This window comes from Neopelma chrysocephalum, unplaced genomic scaffold (genome assembly GCF_003984885.1).
Source record: "Neopelma chrysocephalum unplaced genomic scaffold, ASM398488v2 Primary Assembly neopelma1_116, whole genome shotgun sequence".
Lineage (NCBI taxonomy): Eukaryota > Metazoa > Chordata > Aves > Passeriformes > Pipridae > Neopelma > Neopelma chrysocephalum.
Window position 1 is genome coordinate 133,585 of NW_020897778.1, and position 26,372 is coordinate 159,956.

The 26,372-nt window shown below is 49.1% G+C and overlaps 3 protein-coding genes across 6 annotated transcripts; all 3 read left to right on the plus strand.

The window, feature by feature from the left end:
• Window positions 1–3,115: 3,115 nt before the first annotated feature.
• On the plus strand, window positions 3,116–5,593 carry LOC113974049 (macrophage migration inhibitory factor). Its single transcript, XM_027696845.1, has 3 exons — window positions 3,116–3,334; window positions 4,286–4,458; window positions 5,326–5,593. Exons 1-3 carry the CDS (start codon window positions 3,227–3,229, stop codon window positions 5,390–5,392), a joined length of 348 nt encoding a protein of 115 aa, XP_027552646.1. The 5' UTR covers window positions 3,116–3,226; the 3' UTR covers window positions 5,393–5,593.
• Window positions 5,594–6,584: 991 nt separating this feature from the next.
• Window positions 6,585–15,776, plus strand: DDX51 (DEAD-box helicase 51). The gene is made up of 16 exons (XM_027696725.1): window positions 6,585–6,626; window positions 6,878–7,275; window positions 7,664–7,908; window positions 8,014–8,164; window positions 8,843–8,988; window positions 9,328–9,399; window positions 9,582–9,688; window positions 10,227–10,335; window positions 10,709–10,854; window positions 11,532–11,730; window positions 12,357–12,472; window positions 12,564–12,680; window positions 13,598–13,699; window positions 13,965–14,028; window positions 14,241–14,375; window positions 15,211–15,776. Exons 1-16 carry the CDS (start codon window positions 6,604–6,606, stop codon window positions 15,235–15,237), a joined length of 2,157 nt encoding a protein of 718 aa, XP_027552526.1. The 5' UTR covers window positions 6,585–6,603; the 3' UTR covers window positions 15,238–15,776.
• A 961-nt stretch (window positions 15,777–16,737) lies between these two features.
• LOC113974001 (glutathione S-transferase theta-1-like) lies at window positions 16,738–25,170 on the plus strand. Of its 4 annotated transcripts, none has more exons than XM_027696726.1 (7): window positions 16,738–16,929; window positions 19,691–19,778; window positions 20,453–20,603; window positions 21,161–21,337; window positions 21,880–22,071; window positions 22,323–22,442; window positions 22,537–22,641. In XM_027696726.1, the coding sequence occupies exons 1-7, from the start codon at window positions 16,818–16,820 to the stop codon at window positions 22,588–22,590; spliced, it is 894 nt and encodes a 297-aa protein (XP_027552527.1). In that variant the 5' UTR covers window positions 16,738–16,817; the 3' UTR covers window positions 22,591–22,641. The 4 variants fall into 4 exon arrangements, 3 of the variants coding, with proteins under 3 accessions (XP_027552527.1, XP_027552528.1, XP_027552529.1); XR_003536413.1 differs by lacking the exons at window positions 22,323–22,442; window positions 22,537–22,641 and adding exons at window positions 24,120–24,336; window positions 24,862–25,164 and having other exon boundaries at window positions 16,740–16,929; XM_027696727.1 differs by lacking the exons at window positions 22,323–22,442; window positions 22,537–22,641 and adding an exon at window positions 24,120–25,170 and having other exon boundaries at window positions 16,740–16,929.
• The last annotated feature ends 1,202 nt before the right edge of the window (window positions 25,171–26,372 follow it).

Here is a 26,372-nt window from a genome sequence, read left to right on the forward strand (position 1 = left end):
CTGCTACCTACTGCTGTTCAACATCTTGTCTGCTGCTTAAATACAGGTAAAAATCCAGCAGAAACCTTATAACTGAGACCATCTTATTACTCTGGAAAGACCTGTGACTGAGATGGAAACTGTCTTCTCAAAATAGTCATAACAGGAGCTTTTCTTTTAAAAGCAGTTTGGTCATAGATGATGATGACAAACACTCCATTTGGATATGTCTTTGCTCTGTTCATGCTCAAGAGCCTGGCCAGATTTAAAAGAACTATCTTGATCTGATCTCAAGATACATTTAAGTCAATAGATGTGGCTATAAATGTGCCATATGGACCTTCTTTCAAAAAGGAGGAAAGAAATGATTGCCTCTTATTTGAAAGGGATGGATTGCAGTCCAGGTCCTCCTTAGATCTAACACTACATGGACATCCAGCTGATTAGCAGAAAAGCCTGTGCTGTGAATCTCCCAGGGCTCAGCATAGGCAGAAGGAGTGAGTGGAAAAAACCACTGTACCCTGTTCTGCCCTCCCCTTTTCATCCATTGAACAATCTGTAGTGACAGCAAAGATTAGAGCACAGCTCAGAATGAGGCAGAGGCACAGCAAGCCATTCCCAGAGGCTGAAGTGGTGAATTAATTATGAAAGGAAGATTTGCATATAAATATTTATTATTCAAGCTCTTGGTCAGATAAAATCGTTTGCTTCCAAACTAAAATAAAAGATTGAGTAGAGATAAATTTCCTGAAAATCTACAGTTAGGTGTATTGTGACCTTTTTCTGGAAGAGCAAACCCTATCACACCCCTGTTCTGAGCTCTATTGTGAACATCCTATTTTGTCCCTATCACAGCTTTGCTTTGCAGACATGGGTTTTAAATAGAAGCCTGCATCTCAACTTGCAAAAATGCTTTGTTGGGATAACAAATGAAAGCTGATTTGGTGAATCAAAGTAGCACAGCCAGTAAAACAATGTGCTACTTGGCATCTAAATACAGTATATCTTATTAAATATTGTTCATGCCACTTTAAGCCATGTGGAGCTGCCCGTTGAGGAAGGAAGACATGACATGAGGTATGTATTCTTTTGGCAGAATGGCCCCTAAACACAGCAGGACCTTCCACAGGGGGGCAGATTCCTTCTCCGGAAATCAATCTGCCTTTTTCATAGAGCCACTCACTCAAAGAATGCTGCCTCTGCTGCTCTTGGAGCCACAGCACCAGCACTCTCTGATGTTCTCCTGGCTCCTCCTCCATGGTCCAGTCGCCCTGTGCTCAGGTTTTGGCTGTGGTGCAGCTGCAACCCGTGGATGCCCCAGCCCTTTGCAGTCAGTCTCCAGGAAAAGCTTCAGCCTGCCCCACATATCTGCTGAGGCCTTTCTATGGTGGATGCTTTCAGAGTTCTACTCGGAGCATCCAAACCCTGGAATGTGTGGTCCTAAGGCATCTCATGGCACAAGTACAAATGAGACCACCTTTGCTTGCTAACAGTCCTTATACTCTCTAATAGGGAATGTAGAAGATGCCTTTGCCTCTACCTCTGGAACATCATTAGAATGCTCTTCGGCATATTTCCATGAAACATTTTACTTTTCAATTTTTTGCTCTTAGACACATTTCTTCATTGTTCTCATTTTAATTACAAGCAGTTGTTTTTAAAAACAGGTGCTGTGCATCCAGAAATGTATTATGAAGGTAGGAGTGTGGAGCAACCACTTGAGGGATGGATGAGCACAAGTACACTGGTATTTGGTAAACTGCTAAAAACGCATCTCTAGAAGCTATAAAAACGTATGCACTGCTTCTTCCTTGGTCAGGGAGGCAAAGGAGAACAACATTGCAGATGTCTCTCCATTGTATGGCAGCATGGCCAGGGGCTGCCACTTGGCCTGGCAGGCCAAAGAGCAAGCACACCGTGTGGTGTCATTGCTCTCAAGTTTTTCTCCCTGCACGGATATAATTCCCACCCCACCTCCATGCAACAAATCTGGGAGGCAGGAGGGTGGGAGGAATAAGTGCAATAAGTATGCAATGATAAGGAGCTGAGGTGAGGACATCCAAGGAAGAAAAAACTTAATCAGTTCTTAATCGCTGTTCTTAAGCACCGTTAATCACTACAAAAAGAAGTGCTCCAGTTCTCAACATTACAGTCTGTGTCACTCCTAAGTATTCCTATGTAACATCATCCCTTATTCCTCCTTCAGGGCTATGTGTGCTCACGGGTATGACATGTATATATGGTCAAGCTCAGTAGCAGCAGCAGTGGCTGGGACTTTGTTAAAAATCAGCACGTGCTTGATCCCTGTGTGTAAAATGTCTGGGTGGAAAGGCTCTGGGCCTTATCCCCTTTAGCCTTCCTGTGAGTCATTTGGCTCAGCAGAGCAGCGCTGCTGCCGTCGGGGCAGGGAAGAGGCAGCGTGGGGAGCCGTGCCCTGGCAGCCTACGTGCATCGCATCACACAGCCCAGCGTATGGCTCGGCTGTGCTGCCCCTCACCTCCGAATAGACACGCACCGCTTCATTCCTAAGCAAACAAAAAAAATCACCTCTTCTTTTTTCCAGAAGAAAAAAGAACGTGAAAACGGGGATGCTGACGAGTAATAGATAATTTTTAATTTGACCGAAAAACGTTATAGAGAATAATTAATAATTAATATGCCAGCAAGGCAAACGTTTCTGCTTACATGGAGTTAAAGGTATGCACACAGTTTAACCAAAAACCGCACAAATGTGCCTTTATTTTGAGAAAATAAAGATACCCTCCGAAGCAAAGGCGAGTATCCCTTTTTGCAACTGCCAGGCTAGGGCCTATATCCCTCGCCGGCCCTAATCCTGCAGAAGGCAGTGGGCGTACTACAGCGGTGGTACCACATGTGCTGATACCAGGTTATGTGTGAGCTGCCAGCGCGGCCGGACTCCGTTCCAGGAAGCAGCCTGCAACAAACCCTCAAAAAATGTCCAGTGGCAGTAACAAATCGAACGAATAACTGTGGAGCGGGGGGAGAGCTGGGGCGGGTAGGCTGCCGCGGGAGGGTCCTCACGCCGCAGAGGAGGCGGCAGAGAGGGAGGCGGGATGTGTGCGTGTCCCCCCGCCCCGCTCCCTCCCCTCCCCGCCGGGCGGGGCCGCTCTCTGTCCGGTGCGGCCGCGCACACTAAAAGCAGCGCCGCCACCGCTTCCTCGCTCCAGTGCGCTGCTCCTGCCGCTCTGCTCCCGCTGTCGGCCCCGCCGCCCCCGCTGCCGCCACCATGCCCATGTTCGCCATCTACACCAATGTCTGCAAGGACGCCGTGCCCGACAACCTGTTGGGCGACCTCACCCAGCAGCTGGCCAAGGCCACCGGCAAGCCCGCGCAGGTGAGGGCGGGCGGCGGGGCCGCCCCGGGCCGGGAGCGGGGCGAACACGTGCGCGGCGGAGGGGCGGCGGGCCCGGCGCGGGGAGGCGCCGGCGGGGCGGCCGCGGGACAGCGCCCGCTCTCTGGGCCCCTGGGGCGGGCGGGTCGCGGCCGCCGCCCCGCTGCTGCGGGGGAGGGGGCCTGTGCCCGTGCCCTCCCTGCTGCTGCTGCTGGGGGGGAAGGGGCCTGTGCCCGTGCCCTCCCGGCTGCTGGGGGGGAAGGGGCTTGTGCCCGTTCCATCCCGCCGTGCCGGGCCTCCCGCTGCCCGGCCCCTGCCCGTGCGGAGGCCGCCAGCCCGCAGCGGCAGCCCGGCCTGCAGGAGCTCGGCGCTCACGTAGCCGGGGATGTGCTGCGCCTGTGCTGGCGGTCGGGATTTGAGCGGCGGAGCTGCGCGGCGGCGCGGACCCACCCGGGCAGGAGCTTGGGCAGATACCCAGCGCTCCTGCGGGCTGTGCCCCCCTCCGGGCAGCTCCCGGTGGTCCCGCCATCCGACACGGCCCCCTCGGGCCGGACCGCCGGAGCTCGATAAGGCCGATTCGCTGCCAGGCTCTCGGGCAGGCCCGGTGGCTCAGCCCGTGATTTGGGGATGTGAGCTCTGGCACGCGCAGATTTCGGGCCTTTATCTCCCCGTGCCGCGGTGCTGTGGCGGGCAGGAGTGCCCGTGGTGCCGGCGGCTTTGCACACACAGCCTCGTGCCTAAAGCTGAGAGCCGGGACGAGGGTCCCCGCAGCCCCCACGGCTGCGACCTCCTGAGCTGCTGATGCCTCCCCTGGATCTGGGAAGGGCGCAGAGGGCAGCGCTGATGAGTAGCCTGACCCCAATACAACTGCACTGTTTAAAGCTGGTCCCTAAAGCAAGTTTGTGTCAGTGGAGGACAAGTCAGACACGCTGTAACTGTGTTTTCCTCCCGCAGTACATAGCTGTGCACATCATACCTGATCAGATGATGTCCTTCGGGGGCTCCACCGATCCCTGCGCACTCTGCAGCCTCTACAGCATCGGCAAAATAGGAGGGCAGCAGAACAAGACTTACACCAAGATGCTGTGCGATCTCATCTCGAAGCACTTGCATGTATCTGCAGACAGGTGAGGCTGGGACATGGGTTAACCTTATATATCTGGCTTCCTGAAACTGATTTTAAAAGTTGGTTTAAAAATACAAAAAGCCAGAAATAAGTCCGCGTGCTTGGGAAAACACGAAGCAATCACTTGTGGCATTTTCATGTCCAATTAAGAGTTTGATGCTTATGTCTTTCCCTGGAGACTTGTCTGTTCAATGGCTTCCTGCTCTCAGGACAGGGAAAAAGTACCACAGCACTGACAAGTTGCACAGTGTCTTTTGCCTCTGAGGTGTGATGTCTTGTCCTCTGGTGAAGGGAGGCTGAAAGCACATGGGAGGAGCAGTAACAGGCTGGAGCTGAAAGACAAAGTAAAAGCCAGCAGGCTGTGAGCAGCTCCCTCATGGGCTGTGGAGCCTTGGGAGAGTGTCTGCATGCAGCTGTGAAGAATGGGGAGAACCTGCTGCCATGGGGGCTGGAAGGGAGACATGCAGAGCCAGCCCTGAGGGCATGCCTGGCTCTCTGGGGCTGCCAGTCTGTGTGACACACCACGCGTGAGGGACTGCAGCGCTTGGAAACAAAAGGATTTGATCTCCGGAAATTCTCGACAGGCTGCTAACCAAGAGCTGTCTGGGTGTCTGGGCAGCCCCTGACTGCAGAAGAGTTTATATTCTAAAAAAGAAAAGAAGTACAATTCCAGGGACTCAGAGGAATATTGACTGTTTGGAGGCTTCACCGGAGAAGTTAGGTAGATTTCAGTGAAAATGAAGCTTGAAACTTCTTGAAGCAGAGGAATGGGAAGCACTGTTCTGTGTTGTATTGTCCCATCTCACTCATGACTTATATAAATGAGTTAATAATGTCATTGTTGTGTCCTCTTGTGCTTCTTCTGCAGGGTCTACATCAACTACTTCGACATGAATGCTGCCAACGTGGGCTGGAACGGCTCCACCTTTGCGTAGAGCTCTCCTGTCTGCCTGAAGAGGCTGCTCCTGGACCTCCCCTCACCCTGCCCCGTAGCAAAGACCACGGCACAAATGGCCTCGTGTTGCATTTTGTGCACTCTCACAGATTGATGGCTCCTTTCTAGTGTGTTTAAATATTGCTGCTTCAACATTCCTCTGTTTTCTCTGTGTAGAAAACAAATAAAGATTTAGAAGTAAGCTGTGTGTGGTGTAGGCTTTGGGAGGTTGGGGATGGAGTTGGGCAATTGCTAATATGTCTGTCACTCTGATCCTAAAGCAAACAAAAGGAATGCTTTGGATTTGCCTGTTTTTTCTCCAACACAGTATTTCACAGCACAGTGGTGGTGCCTGTGGCTGCTTCCCAACAGCACTCCAGGGTGATTTTTACCTTGCTGTGCCCCTGCGGCTGTTGGTGCCTTTGGGGCTCCTTGTCACTCTGAGGTTTGTTTTTGGCCTGTGTCTGTAATTGCCACAGTGGCAGCAGTCCTTTGGCCAGCCCTGTGCCTGCTCCTTCAGGGCAGCTTTCCTCTGGGAACGTGCCAGCTGTGTGGGGCCAAACAAGCAAGGAAGGAGTGCTTTTGCTCACTGAGGTGAAACAGTGTCATCCACATCGCTTACACTGCCTGCTCCAGGCAGCAGGAGAGGCCCTCGGTGCTGTGGGAGCTGTGCTGGAGCCTGCAGCGCTGTGGGAAGTTTTGGTGTTCTGTGCTGATGTGTCCCGCACTGGTGCTGTGCTGTCTGCCAGCCTGTCCCATGCGGATTTTTTGCTCTCTCCTACCCTGTCCCACACAGATGCTGTGTTATCCCAGCCCATCCCACAGGGATGCTGTGCTCTCTGAGTGTCCCACATGGATGCTGTGCTCTCTCTTGGCCTGTCCCACAGGGATGCTGTGCTCTCTGAGTGTCCCACACAGATGCTATGCTCTCCCAGCCCATCCCACAGGGATGCTGTGCTCTCTGAGTGTCCCGCACGGACGCTGTGCTGTGTCCCGCACACAATCCGTGCTCTCTCCCATCCCGTCACGCTCCGACGCTCCCTGGGCAGGACGTTCCCTCCCTTCCCCTCAGGGTCCCCTCAGGGCGCTCGCGGCGCTCCCCCCACCCCTTGCCAGCAGGGGGCGCCACCCCCTCCCCCCCTTCTGGAGCCTTCCGCCGGGGCCTCGTTGTGATGACGTCATCTCGGTGCGCGCGGGCGGCGCGGCGCGGTCATGGCGCTGTTCTGCATCAACAGGTACGGCCGGCCCGGCCTCTGCCTCTGTCCCTATCCCTGTCCCTGTCCCTACCCTTGTCCCTGCCCCGATCCCTGCCCCTGTCCCTACCCCTGTTCCTATCCCTGTCCCTGCCCCTGTCCCGACCCCTGTCCCTATCCCTGTCCCGACCTCTGCCCCTGTCCCGACCCCTGCCCCTGTCTCAGGCGCTGCCTCGACCCCGGGTACGGGCGGGCGGCTGGTGCCTGAGGGGGCTTTGCCTGTGCTGTTTCAGATACGGCGGAGAGGAGGAGGAGGATGAGGAGCAGCAGGAGGAGGGCGCTGAGGCGGAGGACCGGGCGCGGGTCCTGCTGGAGCGGCTGCAGCAGCAGGCGAGGGCCCGGCAGCTGAAGAAGCAGCGGGAGGCGCAGCCCCGGGGAGGGGAGGAAGCCCCAGGGGCCGCGGGGCTGAGCCCCGGGGGTGAGCCCAGGGAAGGAAAAGGGAAGAGGAAGAGGGAGGGTGAAGAGCAGCCCGGTGCGCAAGGGCAGAAAAAGCTAAAGGCAAAACAGCCCCGCAGCTCTGCTGAAGGCAGGGCAGGCACTGAGCCGGCAGCAGATGGCAGCAGCAGCCCCGTGAAGAAGAAGAAAGAAAGAAGAAGAAAGTCGAAAGTGCAGCGGGAGAGGACTGAAGCAGGTAACAGGCTGTAGGATTTCAGTTCATTATGGTCGACAGTTCTCCACAGAAAAGTGGACACGAGTTGCTCTTTGAGTACCTTGCCCAATTAACCTGATTTGGTTTTCCTTTGCTTAATATGTTCCCAAAGTAGTTCTTATTTTTTAGTGGAAAGCCCAATATTGCAAACTTTGAGGATTAATTTAGTGTAAGAGGAGGAGGGAAATGTCACCTCAGTCTTGTTGCATCCATACCAACAAGGAAATGTTTGGCTTTTGCACTTGGCTTTAGGAATAAAGAGGAGCTTGCAAGTTGTTGCTTAAGTCCTACATTGTAAAATGTTGCCTGCATCCCTTTTCTGTAACACATTCTGACCTGTGGCTCTGCATTCCTGGTATCCACATTCCAGATTCTGAAGAAGACATCGAACAACAGGAAAATAGGGACAATGTTAAAAGTAAGTCTTCTAAAAGGAAGAAGACAGATGAGGAAACAGAAGGAGATGAAACAGGGAAGAAAGAGAAGAGTGAAAGAACTAAAGAAAATCAAAGCGCAAAGGAGGAGCTTTCCTTAGCAGCCTCTGGGGAAGAGGCAAATTATCCACCCTCCAGTTTGACAATTCTTGGAGACTACGACAGAAAGCCGGTGCAGAAGGTACATTGAGCTTGATGGGATTGTGATGATGGTCAGGAGGGAACATGCATCTTACAGGTTTATTTTACATATGGCATTGCCATATTCTCCTTTCCCTCACCTCAGGTTCAGCCCTTTTTGCCACAGTGGCTTGCTCAACCCAAACGAGTGCAGAAACGTATCAGAGACAATCTGTGTCCAATCAGAGATGTCCCGGGAATCCATCCCCGCCTGCTGAAAAAGCTGCAGATGAATGGGATAGAGTCCTTTTTTCCAGGTACTTTGACAGTGCTTTTGTTCCTTTTTGAACTGATTTGCAGAGTTCCTGCAGTCTGGTGCTGAGTTTTTTGTGTAATCAGTGAAGTAAAACATGGGACAAAGCCAAGTGTAATGCATGCAAGTGATTGCCTCAGCTTGAACCCTTCATTTTCAAAGCTTTATCTAAGCTGAGTAAAAGTCTATTATCTACTCATAGATAAAGCTTGAAGTAATGGCTCAGAGCTGCCCAAAGAGGGAAGTTACTTGTGTCCTCACATTTTTCCTCCTTATGCCAAGCTTGTGTTTTAGCTCCTTGCTTTCCACCATGTCTGCTACTGATCAGAGCTCTCTGGGAACTCATTCAACTCAATAAAGTACCAGAAAAACATTGAAACAAAAAAAAATAATTGTTGATTTTCCATTATTTTACTAGTTTTGCAAACAAGTACAATGAATGCCAGCTCTTAAATAAGTAGAAAGCACAGCTGGAAGCAAGGATAACAGTAGGAGGGTGACCTTCAGTCAACTGCTTGGTCCAGCTGAGCCTGGAGGTCTAGGCTGTGTCAGAGGCCCGTCAGGGTTTTGTTGGGAAGCCAGCATGTGTCTTCTCACTTAAAGAATGCTTTCATACAACATTTTAAGGGTATGAGTGAGTTCATTAACGGTGTACTTTGTGTTTGTTTCTGGTTTCGCTCAGTTCAGGCAGAGGTGATTCCTGCCATTCTCCAGAGTGCCTCCAATGGGTACCTGATGGGGCAGGGGGGATACCGCCCCAAGGACATCTGTGTGTCAGCACCCACGGGCAGTGGGAAAACCCTGGCGTTCGTCATACCCATTGTCCAGGTGAGTTCACCCCAGGGAAGTATCTGTAGGGAAAATGCTGGGGTTGCTTTTGTTCAAGCAAAACCGCAGCTTAGAAGTATGTTAAAAAGCCAAGGAATTTGTGGACATAAGGCAGCAGGATTTTTAGCTCAGAGCTGTCTGAGGGAGCCTCATGTCAGCATCCCACTCCTTTCCTCAGACAGCAGGCACAGCATGAGGAGTTGGGAAGGTGGAGGGAGAAAAAGGGAAACATAAAACTCCGAGGATGTGTCAAGCCCACCTCTTCTAACTAGGTTAGGTATAAGAACCCCATTCTCTCCCCACTGCTTTCAGGCACTAATTTGGCCTTCATTTTGGCAGGTTCTGTTAGATCGAGTGGTTTGCCATGTGCGAGCTCTGGTTGTTCTGCCCACCAAAGAACTGGCACAACAGGTATGTGGCTCTTCACTGCCTCTCTGAGCAGAACTGGGCCGAGGGACAGGCTGGTGTAGCCAGTTCTTTGGGTGTTCTGTGAAGCCTGTGGAAATCCATCAGTGGGTTTGATGATGTTGCTGTAATGGAAAGTATTACTGCAAGTGTTTCTCTGGCAGCTGACAAAGCTCATCTCTTTGCAGGTGAGTAAAGTGTTCAACGTTTACACTGATGGGACAGGTCTGAAGGTCGTTTTGATTACTGGCCAGAAATCTTTTGCAAAGGAGCAGGAGATGCTTGTCCAGAAAAAGTAGGTTAAAAGGTATTTTGATAAGGTTTATAGAGATTGTAAACTAATTAATCTCATGGAACAGGGGTCAAAACACAGGCTATTGCAGCACACCATCATGCTATCATGATTTTGGATAGTGGGTTTTATGCGGGACACTGGTGATTCTGTTGTTGGTATAGTGCCTGCTACTACCCCTTTTTTGTGATTGTAATGTTTTACTAGATTTTTGGGATTCTTCACCAGCTGAATAAAATGCAAATGTTTACCTTATGCCCACAGGTACAAGTGACTGTGTGGGATTTTGCTGCGATTAAGCTTTTTTTAAGAGCAGTGGAGAACGACACTTTCTGTTTAAAATGAGGCAGTTCAGTGCAGACTGGGGTCTGGTGTCCAGCACTGCCTCCATGTGCTCTCTGAACTCAAGTGCATATTTGAATTTTATTGTTTCTCAGTTAATTGAGTGGTAGGAAAACCTTAAGGTCTGCTGACCAAGGATCTCTGCTACGTGCTTTATGGTGAAGAGAGACACTTACTCGTGGGCTGCTTGTCCTTTCAGAGTGACAGGCTACTGCAGCCTGGCTGACATTGTTGTGGCCACGCCAGGGCGGCTCACGGATCACATCAGGCAGACCCCGGGCTTCAGCCTGACACAGCTTCGCTTCCTGGTGAGTTGGCTCCACGGCTCTCCCATCTGAGGGCATTGCCTGTTACAGCTGTAATTCCTGCTTTCTTGTTGCATGGAACATAAACACATCTCCGTTGGAACTGTTGTGTGGGCCTGTCTGTGCTCCAGATTCCGAAGGCAGCAGTCATAAGATCAGATGTTTTATTCCAACTTGTGACACCCAAGCATCCACCCACTTCCCCTTCTCTCTTGGCCTTTTGCAAACTCAGAGTAAGGGTGGGCAGAGAAAGCAATTCTATTGACTAGAAGCTTCCCTTATCTTACATTCTGGCTCACTTGCTACAGATAAAAAAAAGGAAAATCAAAAGCTCCCAGTATTTAACAAGGGGTGTTTTTCATCCTTGTGAATTCAGATCATAGATGAAGCAGACCGTATGATCGATGACATGCACCAGAACTGTCTGAACCAAATTGTCAAAGCTGCATTCCAAGTAGAAGATGACTCTGGCTCCAACATGCTTTTTCAGAGGACCAAACCAGGGCCTATAACAGCAGCCAGGTGAGTTGCAAAATGCATTTCTTTGAGCTGATAGCATGGACACCAACTCTGGGTGTCACTGTCCTGCTCCACAGTACCTCCCACAGGGCCTCTCAAAGTCCCTTTCCTCGGAAAATGTCTAGAAAAATGTCTACCAAAGTAAGTCAGTGAACAGCTGATGCTAGAAAATGCCCTTTAGACTAAGTATTGTATTCTCCAAGCTTTCCTTATTTAGACTAAAGGAGTATCAAAAGAATGCACAAATATTGCAAATCTGTGATTCATTTGCACAGTAACTGTAGTAATGCCCTCCAGCCAAGCTGAGTAATGGATTTGGAGGAAAACTCTTGCAATTAACTATCTGCAGCTGCTGTTTTCATACAGCAGTGGTAGAGATGTGTCAGAAACTGAGATCAGTGGCCAAGGAAGGACGTGACTAGAATGAGCACAGGGGTAACCAGGGTGCAGGGATGTGTGCAGGAGTAACAGATTCCTGCAGGTTGAGGGCACTGATCAGTTCTGTCTGTGAACTCCACCATAAAACAAGGCTGGAAAAGAGCCTATAGGAAAGGCCAGGGCAAGAAAAGAGCATCAAAGAGAGTTAATTGCTTCCCTTTATAACATCATCTGAAGGCACTTGTGGTGGAGCTCCTTTGCCCTGTCCTCAAAGCCTGGTTTCCGTGTGCTGTTTCTTTCAGCTCCTGCTCTCCTCAGATACCCTTACAGAAACTGCTGTTTTCAGCTACGCTGACCCAGGACCCAGAGAAGCTGCAGCAGCTGGACTTATTCCAGCCACGCCTCTTCACATCTGTCTATTCTGAAAAAAAAACACTTGGAGATGGAACAGAAACTGAAGAAGATGCTAATAATAAATACACACTCCCCGAGGGGCTATCGGTATGGTGTTCATTCTCTTGAATAAGTTATGGTTGAAGATTTGTTTAATTCTGGAGTATCTGGTTATGGTTTTACTGTAAAATGTCTGTGTTTTCCTGCATTACAGAGGTGCTGGGCAAAAGTGGCTTTGGGAGTATTTACGACCCAGAGAGCTCTATCTTTGTGACTTTGTTTTCTCATTACTTAATGTTCATTTGTTAAGACTGGATTTATTTTTTTTTTATTAATCTCTTTTCATGTGGAATTAAGTTTTACCAGCAACGAGGAGTGGAAATGTGAAATAATAATAATGTAGTAGCACTTATCAATTGTCCATATGTATAACGTGCATTTCAAGGCATGCAGATAGAGGCCAGCCTGTAGACAGGAAGGCAGTGCATGTTGTTACTTGCTGTGGAGAAGTAAGAACAACTCAGGTCTCCTGTCTCCACTTGTTTTGTATCCTGCCAGCCTGTAACTGTGATTTATTCTAAAGGAGGTGGCACTGTGGGGTCTGGTTTTGCTGCTATTAGTCAGTTTTAAAACATCCAAGCCTGTGTAGGTCATGGACAGGTGGTGGGTTTCAGGGAAAATAGTCTTGGCAAGAAGTAATTTTTCTCTCTGAACTTCTTCCCTGTGGACTGCAGCAATGTTACGTGCCTTGTGACCTGAATTCCAAGCCTTTGCTCCTCTTGTACTTCATGCTGACAATGAAATTCACCCGCGTGTTGTGCTTCACCAACTCCAGGGAAGCTTCTCACAGGTGAGTAGAGAATGAGATCACTATCGTAGGTATCTGTCAAGTGTTGTTACAGAGGCAAGGAAGTGACTGTTTCTATCCCCTTTCCCTGTAGGTTGTTCCTGCTGGTTCAAGCCTTTGGTGGAGTCACGGTGGCTGAGTTTTCTTCTCGGTTGACTCCAAGTGAGAGACAGAGAACCATAAGGGAGTTTGAACAAGGAAAAATACAACTGTGAGCATCTTAAATGACTTTCCTGCATGTCTTCCAACTTAAACTGTTTTCATTGAGAAAAACTAGGCAGAACCAAGGACACAGCTACACAGGGTCCTCTAAAACAGCGTGCAGGAGTCTGGCAGAATGGGTGTGAGGCTTGGACTTGTGACTTTGAATTGTTTGTCCTGCATGTAATGTGGCCTATTCTAATCTAGCTGCAATCTGAATTTCTGTGTGTTATTTCATGGCAAGTAGTAAATGTAACTGCATGTTCAGAGTTGCCCAAAACACACAGGTTTGCAAATCTGAAGTTTATTGTGTGTGCTGGGCATCTGGTGCTTGTAGGAAGGAAATGGATATTGGTGTTTGAACTGTACACAGTGTTAGTGCTTCCTATCAAAGCAGTCCCTGCTCAGACTGGCATACAGCTTTACTTCTATCCAAATGTTTGATTTACATTGTGATTTTGGTAGCTGTATGAGATTGTATCTGTGGAGTGTCTCTGAGAAGAAGGTAAATACTGGTAAATAATTTTCTGGGTTTCCTTTTTATCTGAACCTCGACTACTGGAATTTCTCACCTTGCTCTCTGCCTTCATTACCTTTATGGAATGTTCAGATACCTTAGAGGTTTGTAACCTCCAGTGCACTGGGAGCTGTCTGGCTTAGTGTTCCATGCTTGGAGAACCTGGAAACACCCAGTAGCTTTTCATGCATAACAGAGGGTGACAGGCCTGTAGTGATGCTTGGAGGTCTGTGGGAAGCTAGTAATACCAGTGACAGTGAGGAGTGACTTACAGTGCTCCTGCCACACTCAGAGACAGAGGCTGGCTGACCAGTTTGAACAGAGATCAGCAAGAATTGTGCTGTGTTTCACTTGTGTGTATAGTGCCAGAGATGTTGCCCGAAAATAACTATATATACATTTACAACCAGGTTAATCAGCACAGATGCCACTGCACGAGGGATTGACGTTAAAGGAGTGAATTATGTGATAAATTATGATGCGCCGCAGTTCATCAGGACGTACATTCACCGGTAAGGCAGCCAGGAACAACAGGGAGATGTCTTGAGCTTGGTTTGCTTTGAAATGCTTAGCAAAGGTGACATGCACTTAAAAGGACTTTTAGTTTTTCTTTTTACTTTAATATGCAAATAGCTTTTGAAGAAAAATTAAGCCCATAGCATTGCTTGGAATCAGACTTGCTTCAGTGTGAAGAGTTTCAGAATCAGACTCTTGGAGCTGATAATGGCAGTGACTATGGGGCTCAAACTGACTTGAACCTACTTTTTCTGTTTCCAGGGTTGGAAGAACAGCTCGTGCAGGAAAAGTAGGTGTTGCCTTCAGCTTGGTCCTTAGAATTCAGGTATGTCTTTGGTGTGGGGTTCATTTGATAAGCATGCATGCAGGGGCATGAGGGAGATAAAGTTCATACTACTTCCCACCTTTTCCAGTCAGCTGAGCTTTGTGCACAGAAACTTCAATTATTTCCTGACTAGGCAACATGTTCCAAGATGTGCTCATTTTCTAGCTGATGGGTAGTGAGGTGTCTCATCTTCCATGTCTGTTTTGTTGCAGGAACGTCGGTTTCTGCGGATGTTGAGGGATGCCGGCATCCGAGACATACAGAAACACCCCATGAAGGGCAAATCATTAAAGCCTTTGGTGCAGCAATATGAGGCAGCTCTGTGTAAGCTCGAGAAGACAGTCAAGGTAATTGAGTTAGGGAATAAAATAAAAAATCAAACTACAGCTTGTGCAGTTTACTGCAATTCATGCTTAGCACAAGTATTAGTGTCCAGGATCTTTAACTGAGAGAATTCCATCTCGGTGTGAAGGCAGCATTGTGGGTGCATCATTATGGAATACTCAGAAAGGGTGAGGAGAGAAGGAAGAGGTTTTCTCTTAAAGGTGGGCAGCATCCCTGGAGGGATTTAAAAGACATGTATACTTGGAAACACAGTGGTAGGTTTGGCAGTGCTGGTTTAATGCTTGGACTCAATCGTCTTAAGGGTCTTTTCCAACCAAAACAACTCTATGATTTGTGGTGGGTTTTTTTCTATTCTGCCTTTCTCTTTACCTCTGGAGCTGGGATTTTGGCAGCTACCCAGTGTACTGCAAATGAAAAGCAGAGATTCAACCTTTTGTCATTACAGAGTTTAGGACTGGACTGTACAGCTATGTTGACTAGAGTTGGGTATCCCAAAACAGGAAAGCATTATCTGCAGGCCCGTGTTTATACACCAGTGGGAAGGTTGAGAGCTTTCAGACAAAAGCAGGGTAGCATTTACTGTGCCAGATGGGTGGACTAGGAATCCATAGTAGACCTTGTGCTGCATGATTTGGGCAAGTGTTCTGCCTTCTCATTTGAGAACTCCTGATGAATGTCTATCCTTGAAAAATTATGATTTAGAGTTCTAGACTAGGAATGTTTGAGAACTGGGGCAGAAAAGATTATTAAATTGTCCCATTGCTCCCTGAAGTCCCTTCTGTGTGACTCTGAGTCACGGACATCTTCAGTCACCTTCTCATCTTTAATTTTGAACAGAACGAGCGAGCACAGAAACGAGCCTGAACGAATGGAAGCTGAGATGGTCGTGTTTCGTGGCACTGAAGCCCCTGAGTGGGACAGGACATGGACTGGTCCCCAGCACAGTAACGCTCAGTCGTGGTCTCTGAACGGGCCTCAGTGGTTGGCTCCTCAACCTTATCATAGCTGAAGCTGTTACCGGCCTTGTTTCTCTTTCAAGGACACTGGGAACAGAGTTCACTTACTGGTTGAAAAAAAAGATAAATTTTGAGATACAGATATCTGGAAGAGGACTTTGCATCGTATCCTGCTGGCGTGTGTAGAACTGCCACCAGCTCTTGAGCACGAGCTTGATGGAACAGCTGTCCTCCAACGGTGAGGGATGGGCCCTTCTGCCCTGGAACAACTAATGGTTCTGTCTTACTGCACAAGCAGCTGTGTCTGCAAATGCATAAACACCTGTACAGTGCCTGTAGCAGAAGTGTTTGAAAAGCTGCTCTAGGCTGAAGTGACTGCAACTTTTAAATAAATACTATATATATATTTTTAAAACAGTGTCTAATAAAAGATTCCGGGGCTCGGGAGTCGGACTTGATGATCCTTGTGAGTCCCTTCCAACTCAGGATATTTCATGATTAGGGATGGAGATATTGTTGAAGGGATTTTTCACTGTTATAGTCTTGTGCCTTGTTCTTTTCTTGCCTTCCAGGAAAGGACAGAACTTCGGAAGGAATGTTGTTTCCTTCCAGTGTTCTGTACCAGTGGTAACAGCAGGTATTATTGTTAGGCTGGTGTTAATGCAGACTGAAATGTCTGATGTCTAATATGAATGTCCTGGAGCCAGGTAGTGTCACTGCAAGCCATAAATCTGTATTTGACACATGCCACTAGTATTTTATCTGTCCTGGCAGAGGGCTTAGAGCTGCCACGTAGCTGCAGCCTGCAACTACCCTCCATGGGTTGCTTTTCCTTCAGGAGGAAAGGCTCCAGATCTGGCTTATTGTTGTGTAAGGCAAAATATATGTACACCAGCATTACCAATACATTCTTGAAGCAAAATGAAGGGCTGGGAATCTTGAAGGGATGGGTATTGGGAAGAATGGTTGAATCTTGTGAAGATAGGACCAATGTGGGTTTGGTTTATAAACCAGTGAATCAATGGGTGTTTTCCTGTTGCGTGACTGCTTGCTCTCCAGTTGTTTTTCCATAGCACGGGTGTCTGGGCTGGTGATGGAATCGCAGGAATGGAAAGTCCTCTTGTGCAAGAACTGCGAGCTCCCACGGGGCAAAACCAGGATCTGCCTCTTGAGCACCCACGCCCCCTCAGCCTTGCGGTTTCCTTATCATTAAGGGATTAAGGGCAGTTATTAGGACAAGCCAGAGATTAGATGTGAGGTGGCAGAGCCCGGTTGAAACTTTGCTCCAAAAAGTGCCATCACCGCTCTCCTGTGAGCTCCCGGGCACGGCCCTGCCCCGAGCGGCCGGAGCGGGAGAGCTGCGCTCCGCCCCGGGGCGGGCCCGGCGCTGCCGCCCCTCCCGGAGCGGGCGCGGTGCTGCTCACACCCTGCATCGCACGCAACGAAACGGGAGCGGGCGGCGGTGGCAGCAGAAGCAGCGGCGGCAGGATGGGGCTGGAGCTGTACCTGGACCTGCTCTCGCAGCCCTGTCGGGCGCTCTACATCTTCGCCCGGTGCAACAACATCCCCTTCGAGTTCAAGCGGGTGCAGCTGATGAAGGGTGAGCGGGGCCGGGGGCGGCGGCGAGGGGGTCCCCCTGTCCTCTCGGTGTCCCCAGCCCCAGGGTTAGCGGGTGCCCAGCTGCTCCACCCGCGGGCGCCCCGCGTCCCTTCGCCGCTCCCGGCGGAGCTGCCGGATTCCAGCCCGCGGGTGGAAGCGGGTTACTCACCGTCCCCATCAGTGCCAGATGCTGCGAGAGGGCGAGGTGGCCCTCCCGCTGCAGTGGGTTCCTGGTGCCTACACAAAAACAGGACCTAATTGTCCAGTGCACCCCTGTTTTTTAAGTAGTCATCTCAGTACCTCTGCTCCTCTGCAACAAAGAGGACTCTGCAAAGGCGTGTGGTATCTTTGAAATCGGCTCCACCCCAGCAGAAAGCGAGTCTGATAAAAGAGGCTTTTCTGAGAAGCGCTCAGGATGTGCCAGGTCTGAGGGCATTCCCCAGTTAATGGGAAACAGAAATTCAGAGGTGGGACATACATGTATGGGCAAGGACAGCCGAGGTGTGCAGTTCTTGTTCCCTAATTAAACTTCTTTAAAAAGCTTTGTGCTCCAGTGAGCAGCAGCAGTTGCTGCAGAGCAGCTCTTCTCCTCTTGGCAGGGGTTAACAGCCCCGTGGGAGGGTCCTCATGTATGAGGGTCCTCACTGCCCATGTGTCCCCATGTGCGGGCAGGGCAGGGCAGGGCTGTCCCTTTGGGGGTTCCATTGGGTCAGGCCGTTTGTAGACAGGTTATTTTGAGAGGGTTGAGGGCAGACTTGTGAAGGCTGTGGAGCGAAACAATGCAGCTGCCAGTGATCTGAACACTGATAAATGAAGAAAGGAAGGTGGTTTTATTTGGGCTAAAACCAACTGATAACTGATAGGAGCCTGTCCAAGGGGTATCGGGTGTTTTCACCGAAGGATGCCCAAAGATCTGCATCTTCTTTCTTTGTAACTGAAGCTGGTAAAAGCTGTCTTTCAACCCTTACAGAGCTCTGCTGGATTTGAAATTAAGGTAATGTATTGGGCATAACAATGCCTCAGTAAGTAATGCTTAAAAACAGTGAAAGATAAGAAGGCTTCTGGGGCTGAAATTGATAAAGGAACAAAAGAGGCTCCAAGTTGTGACTCAGATCTCAGGGGTGATGTGGTTTAGTCTCTGGGTGTTCCCCTGCACACCTTAGCTGTGCGTTGATTGTACCTTGCTGTGGCTTTCCTCCCACCTATTTCATAGCAAAAATTTTTGCAATTGTTTGTAACTAGGGGCAGGCTCATCTTGTGTCCTTACCCTTCTTTCCCAATAAATAAATTGTTGTGGTGTGACTGGTGCAAAGGAGATGGCAGGCAAACAATGAGAGCATCAAGGAGAATGGAACAACTGGAATATAGGTATCAGGGAACTGAGAGGAAGGAAAGTGAATTAAGTCACAGTTTCCCAGTGCTCTGTGCCCCAGGGCATCAGTGCCTGCTTTTGGCCAGTGCATTTAAGATGGGTTATTTGGGCTATGGGAATGCTAAAGGTGCATCCCATTCCTACAGTGTGTGCACCTCTCAAACCACAGGGAAGGGCTCCAGGTACCTGCAGCTGGGTTAGCTCACCCTGGGACACAGTGTGGGAGGCCTTGCTGCACTAGTACCCATCACTGCACAGCATGTGAGGACCAGGTGAGGGAATCAATACTCAGAACTGAGCTGGTGCACTGAATGTGTCCCTTCAGAAAAGCTCCAGGGCCCCCAGTAGGGCAGGTCTCAAGGAAAGGGGTGGAAAGAGTGAGAATGGATAGAAATCACACGACATTCAAAGGACACCTGAGAGGACCTGGAATCTTCACATGTCATCTTTTTGAAAGGGGGTGGGGGAGACGGGCTGCGAGCCAAGTGACGGGGGAATAGTCACAAATCAGGTTTGCCAGGTAGTGGGAAAGCTAAAATCACTTCCAGAACATCTCCTCTGGCACACAGATTCTCAGGTGACTCACACAGCAGGACATGGCATAAGGTTAGTTACACATTAGAGAGGCTTGAATACACAGGTACACATGTGTGACTGAAGCCAGTGGTTGGAAAAGGCTGGCACAAACAAGTCACAGAAAACAAGGCTTCTGGGACTGGGTTCAGACACAACGGAGCATGTTGAGACCTCAAATGAACAAAGCACCTTCTCTTGTCAGATTCACTCTGCCTACCTTTCAGGGGGGACCCAGAAGATAGCTTAAAAGCAACAAATCCATATTTTCTCTGACAAAAAATATGACAAAATGCACAGGAGCTGACTGTAATGAAGTACCATCTTTATATGGAATCATAGACATTTATTTTCATCTGAGGACTAAAAAGAGAGTTGAATATAAATTACATTATCCAGGAAAAAAAAAATAAACTGCTTTCTCACTGTCCATGTTGGTGGTGTTTCTGATAGTGAGATCCCTTTCCTCTAAGGCACTCAGTGCTCACTCTGGGTTTGTACAGGACAGGTACCTCCAGGCACAAACTTGGAGCTGATAGAGCCCTGAGTAGACAAGCACTATTGGTATGAAAGGACTCCTAGCCATTCTGCCTGTGGTCAAGAGGTGGGTCTGGTATGCAGACAATAAGCAAGTAAGCTGATACCATAGGGCAACCCCCCTATTCACCCTGTAGCAGTTATTGATTGGTTATAAGCTTGATATAAGACTATATTTGTACAATCAAAACCAGGAACTTGAGGCCAAATGGTCCCCACAGGTGTTGCAGACAAGACCTGACTATCCCTCCCAAGTAAAACTTCTCATTTCCCTCCTCAGGGCAGCACAAGACGGAGGAGTTCCGGAAGGTGAATGTCCTGATGAAGGTGCCTGCACTAAGGGATGGTTCTTTCACCTTAGCAGAGAGGTGAGGCTCAAATAAGCTCAACCCCTACCTGCAGTATTGTTTATCCCAAAGCTTGGATTCTGCCAGGGCACTGCTGGGACTCCAGCCCAGGCAGTTTTTTTCTTCCTTCCTATCGGTTCCACTTGTACACAACAAACCTACGTTTCAAGAAAATCCTTCTAATGTAAACAACTCAAACAGCATTGATAGTGCAAAAATCTGTGGGCTGCTGTTCGGAGCTACCTTGCTTGTAGGCAGTGTTTCTGAGGTTAAATACCTGTCCACGTGTCCTCCTGCTCTCTGCCTGCAGCTGGAGGCTGTAGGTAGTGCAGGAAATCTGACGTCAGGCACCTGCCGCTGAATGGCTGGGCACAGTGAAGGTCAGCTTTGGTATGAACTCATTCTGCAGCTCCTATTTGCTCAACAGTGTTGATGGGGTAACTGTGCCAGCAGGCCACCTCTGTCTCGCTGGGCGGATGTATCAGATAATTGCTGCCCACAAGCAGCTGGTTGAGCCAGCACAAACTCTCTCCTGTGCTGTGCCTTGTGGCAGTTCCGTGTCCTGCACTTCTACCTGACTCTGATCAAGTTTGTGTTGCTGCTTGTCCAGCAGCACAAAATTTGGGGGGAGAAGAAAGGATGAGGTGCTTTACTCTCAGGTGATCAGCTCACTGTCTGTCTCACTCTTTGGGCAGCATCGCAATCCTCCTGTACCTTGTCCAGAAATTCAAGACTCCTGATCACTGGTACCCATCTGACCTGCAGAAAAGGGCGAGGGTTGATGAGTACCTGTCATGGCAGCACGCCAACATCCGTGCGAAGGGGAGCAAGGTGTTCTTATCGAAGGTGAGACCATCATATACCAAAAGTTAAGTGCTAAGAGCTGTGAGTGCAATGGCCCACCTGTGTGCAGGGCCTTCCCGAGCAAATGTACAAGTCAGGTGACAGACTGGAACAAAACTAGATCTGGAATTGGCTTGGCTGCTCAGCTGAGCCTAACTGAAGTGGCCTGAATCCTTCATGGTGCAGCCACTGCTCTGTGAGACCCAGAGCAAACTCATCCTGGGTGAGCAGCTCTCACCAGACACAGCTCAGCGCCTGCTGCTCGGCTTCATGGAAAGAACCAACCTCCTACTGGAAAACGAAACGCAGTTGCTGGCAGATGATGCAGTCTTCCCTTGAGAGGAGATTCTTGTGGTTGAAAATACAGATTTCTAGGGAGGAGACAAGGAGAGGCAGGAAGTAGTGACTGACATTAATGTTGACCTGGCAAGGGAGGTGAGCAGTTCCAGTTGTTCTCTTGCCTGGCTGGTGAGGGATCCTCAGAGAGGGTCAAAGAGAAGGTGATGACCAGGTTTGGAAGGAATCACTTAAAAGAGCAACTTGTTTCTTCTCCCTGCCAGGTGCTGCTGCCTATCCTCACAGGCCAGCCGCTTTCTGCAGAGAAACTGGAATTTCTTATTGAGGACCTCAATGTTGTCCTAAAGCAGTTTGAAGAGAAGTTCTTGCAGGACAAGCCCTTCATCGCAGGCAGTGAGATCTCCCTGGCAGACCTTGTAGCACTGGTGGAGCTCATGCAGGTGAGCATCAACCTGCTGCTGGGTATGTGGGTTGGGCTGTGGGCAGGCCAGGCCAAGGGGTGGCTGCTGCACCACCACCTTGGTAATGGCAGAGCTCCCTGCAGTTAACCCTTCCATGGGGTTAAGTCTTGTTCCTTTTTGACTTTGACCCTAATTAAGTTTGCCAGGGAACACCTACTCTGATGACACAGTTCTTACTATAGAAATATGGTCAAATATGGTCAAAGAAGATAAATTACAAATTAGGCAGAGAAAGTAAAGATATTTGGAAGAGATGTGCTGGTGTGCATGAACCTCCATGTTCTGTGTTAGACAGTCCTGGGGTTAGCCATGGCAGAGCTGTTTGCTGCATGTCCCAGGGGACAGCAGCTGCTGAGGATGTCACCACTTGCTTCCTATGAGCTAAGAACCAGAGATGAGCTCCACCCGATGTGATGACTGACTGCTGCCTTGAGCCAAAAGCCTGTCGGTCCTTCCTTTGGTCCCATCCCTGGTAAATGCCTTGTTTGACTCACTCCCGGGTGCTCTCTCTCTCCCTGCAGCCTGTAGGTGCTGGCTACAACCTCTTTGAGGAGAGGCCAAAGTTGGCGGAGTGGCGCAGGCGGGTGGAAGAAGCTGTGGGGAAGGAGCTCTTCCAGGAAGCCCATGAAGGGATCATGAACATTAAGAACTTAACTGCTGATCAGTTTGCACCTGAACTGCTGGAGAGTTTCAAGCAGCAGCTCCTAAAGCAGGTCAGCCAGAATTAGAGGATTATGCTCTAATAAAATAGATTATTTTATGAAGGCTTACTGTAGTCTTTCAGCATTTCTTCTAAAAATCATACAGAAACACCATTCCACAAAATGCACTTCCCTTTACTCACAGCCTTTCTGCAACTTAGAAGGGAAGAAAAGTACATTTTAAACTGCTGTGAGCTGCTTTCTTCTCTTGTGCACTGCAGCATGGGAGCTGTAGCCCTGAAGGCTTTTCTTTCATGTTCCAGCACCACTGGATCTGCTTGAGGACTGAGGTGATTCAGTCTGTGTGGAAATGGGAGCCAGTTAGATTTGCCTTCTCAACCTCTGTTCAGAGTTTTCCAGACAAGAGCAAAGGTTTCCTGAGGGTATGGTGGAATAGATTTACCTGAAACAAGGAAAAAATAATTGTTTTCACTCTGCAAAGTGAAAACGCTCTGCTGGAAGATTTTTACTCTTTAGGTAAGAGGCAGGTCAGGACCCAGCCCCTGCTGGGGACACTGCCAGGGCTCTTAGAGCACCTGGCCACTAGATGCTGCTGCATCATCTGTAGGAGCAAAGGGACACAGTGCCCAGGAGCAGGGAGCTGTGTGGGTACCCAAGGGAGGCCTCCAGCTTCTGGGAAGGATGGGGTTAGTCCTGTCAATAAAATTCCTTGACCACAGACTCATATCACACTCTACAAAGAACACCCTGCACAGTGGCGAAAAGCTGCTTTTCTTGGTCAAGCTGCTGCCAGCCACACACTCCCCACTGTAACCACACCAGTGCTCGCTCTGTTTTCCCACAGTGGCTTTGTCAGCTCAACAGAAGCCACTTAGGCCAGGCTGTGTGCACTGATGGGGGCTGTCGTGGCTGGGCCAGCACTGAGGGCAGTGGGAGCTGTGCTGGCCAGCCCTGGGTGAGCAGAGCATTCAGTACAAGAGCTGAGTAATGCCCCAAATACAGTTAATGTTCCACTACTCTTTTGTCTCATCAGATCCTCTAGTAAGGTTAATGGTTACATTTGCCAGGTGGTGTAGCTCTGTTTGGATTTGTAAACAGGATTTGGAAGGAAGTGGACATTGAGTCATCCTGCACACCTGTGCAGCACCCTTTACAACCTCTTGCCTGTGCCCCTTCGTGTCCCTCCTGCCTTCCTGTCCTCCTGTCCTGTGACCTCCCATTTCCAGGTACAGGCTTCCGCAAGGAGGGTTCCAGTTTGCAGAATTGTTTTTTCCCGCCTCCTGGTTCAGCTCTGGTTGTATCTGGAAGTCTGTCTGTGCTGGCTGGTTACACTGTTCACAGAGACAGCCCTGCAGAACACTGGGGGTGAGATGTCAGCCATCTGAATGCACGTCATGACAGTGCTCAGAAAAGGTGCAATTAGCTGCTCAAACAATCTCACGCATGTTTTCAGTTGGACCTACTGTTTTTGGGGAATGAGCCAGCTCCCTCTTCTGTGTTTGTCTCCTGAGTAAACCTGCCCTTTAGTTCAAAAGGGCACGTGAACTACAGCTTGCAACACACATGCCTGTGGGCTGAGCTATAGCAGCCAAGCAGGCTGGTCCCTTTACCTTCCGTTCCTCCAGCCTACGGGAAATCCTAAATGTGAGTGATGAAAAGTCAGCTTTTCCCCAAAACTTTTTCACTTTCAGTGCTGACACATGCAGGGATATTTGTCTTCTGACCTGATTTTTTATGGGTAGGTTTGTTGAGAAGAGCCTGTTGCATGCCAATGAGTAAAGTCAATGACAGGAGCTCTCTTCTTGCCCCAAGGGTGCCTGAGCAGCAACCCCTGACGATGCTGCCCCACTGCTCAAGTTGCCAGCAGTGCTGAGCCTCACGAGAACAGCCTGTTTACGTTGTACCACCAACCACTTCCTTCCCTCTGTAACCTGCAGCTTTACCACAGTCACCAGCTGGGCTGCTGTGCACCCTGCAATCAAAGAGGTGCCTTCGCTGCCTCACCAAGGCTGCCCAGCCTCGCTGCACTCTGCTGTTGGCACCTTTGTACTTACCCTAACTTCAAGATTCCTGACTTCCAACTTTTCCCTTTCTTGTAGAGAGCAAGCTTCCTACCAGCACAATAAATGTCTCCCACAGCTTCTGCACAAGTAGAATCAGAGCAGAGAAATAACCAAAACCAAGAGCCTATTCTGCAGAGTGCTAACCTTGACAAACCTCAGACCGGGCTTGGGAGCAGAGCCTTTCCTGACACACATCTCCCTGCAGAACCTCCAGACAGGGCTGCTCTACACGCAAACCATTGCATAAGCCAAGGTAAATAAAGTGTCTTTCTTTTCATTTTCTAATTTATGATACTTGTGGCACAAGTACTCCATGTAAGAGTCTTGAGCCAATTTTCTGCTTGTTGGAATAAGGCACAAGTTCCTTAAATGTCACCCATTGTGTGCTCCTGTGAGGACGGCTGCCTTCAAAACCAAGCCTGAACTATGTTCAGAGCTGGCTCTCTAGTGCTCCTCCACCTCTGTGTCACAAAGGATAAGCACACTCGCCTCACTCCAGCCTGGTCATGGTGACAGGAAGAGATTTTAAATTGTTTTTCCCATAGTCTCTGGTCTGTTGCATGTTCACGGTGCAGTGACCAGTGGTATTTTGGGCCCTTCTATGCACACAGGACAAAGCACCTCCCTAGAGCAACTCCTTGGATGGTCACAGAGTTGTACAACAGATGCCTTGTTTTTTGCTCTAAATAGTGGAGATAAGGCAACTCATCCTTGTACTTTGCCTTTTGCTATCCCTACACCTCTGCATTTTGTGTCATTTGATCTTGTCAGGTTCCAGTTCCCAGACTGAAAGCCCTGAGAGCTGCCTGCCAAAACCCAGCAGGTTGTGCAAGAGTTTTGCCTGCCTTGCCTGCAAGGTCTGTTGTTGAGTGTCCACTCCCCTTTCACCCTGAAAAGGGAGAGGGTCACACCTCCAGTGTCAGTTTAACATGCTGTTCGATTCAATTTGCTCAACTCTTGCCAGGGGCTATTTGGAAATAGGTGAGAGCCTGTGACTTTTAGAATAAATTGAAGCTGGGATACATAAAATGGGAGGAATAGTTAAAAAGCAGATCCACATCCTGAGACCTTTTCTAAATTACTAAGAAATAAATTGCAGAACTTAAAGCGTTTTTTCTGTCTTGTTCCTGTTCCCAAAAAGCTGACAGAGAAAATAAGGGCAGGAAAAATGGCCTTTGAGGTGATGGAGTTAAGTGAAAATACAGTGCTAGAAGCACAAGCCTGGAGCCAGGAATAATCAATCAAATGGCCTATAACACAACCAGATAAAAATACCTCTTGGGTTGAGTGGGCTGTGCAACGCAGTCAGCAAATTGGAGGAAAACTTAAGGAAGGAACATTTCCAGGAGGCACATGAAAAGATCTTTGAAGTCCAGATAGGACTAACAGATCAACTGAATCATAAATAAAGGAGCAAAGCAAACCCACGCTGCTAAGGTTGCTGCACACCACTGAGATCAACAAACTCTTCACAGGGATATCTCTGAGTAGGGACATGCAACCACTCTGAAGCACAAAGACTTCTCAGACTATTACCTGTGCAGAGCCACTTTCACGCTCCTTTTCCCCACTCCCTTAACATTTAAGATTCCTTTGTACTGAAGCAGTTTGAACTCAAGCACCTACCACAACACCTTGATCTCCAGCATATTGGTGCTGGTGCAGGTGCTCTAGAGGGTAAACTGTGCATGCAGGGGAACTGGAGGGTGTGCACAGCTCCTTTCCCCGTTCTGGCTGAGAAATTGAAAAACTCTTATAGCGTGGTTCTAAATCTGAAAGTTCTAAACCCCTGAAAGTGTTCCAGTTTGTAATTTACCCAGAGCTCCGAGCTCAGTAGCTGAGCCTTCTCACCACCCTTGGTAACAATCCTCTCTACAAGAAAAAAAAGCAACTGATCCTCCAGTTCCCTCTCCCTGAGGTTCACATAGCTCTTTCCAAAGATTTGTGCAACACACAGGCTCTATGGCACAACACTGATAAAAAGGTGTCAGCTGAGCCGAGGTGGGTTTGACTGGAGGTGACTTTGCTCTAAGTGGTTCAGCTGCTCTATCTCCCAGTCCCAGAAGTCCCTGCACTCAGCCAGCATGTCACCTTCCCTGAATCACACAGCTGTGAAATGCTGCAGACCCAGTGCAAGGGCTTGAATTGAGTCTAAGCCTCTTTAGTTCTCCTCCACTTGCGTGGAAATCTGAAGTGACAAATACCAGGGAGAGCAGAAAGTCACTTTGAGTAAGTATGCAGATGTAATGCCTGCAGAGAAGTCCTCCACGCTTCACTGCCATTCAGGTG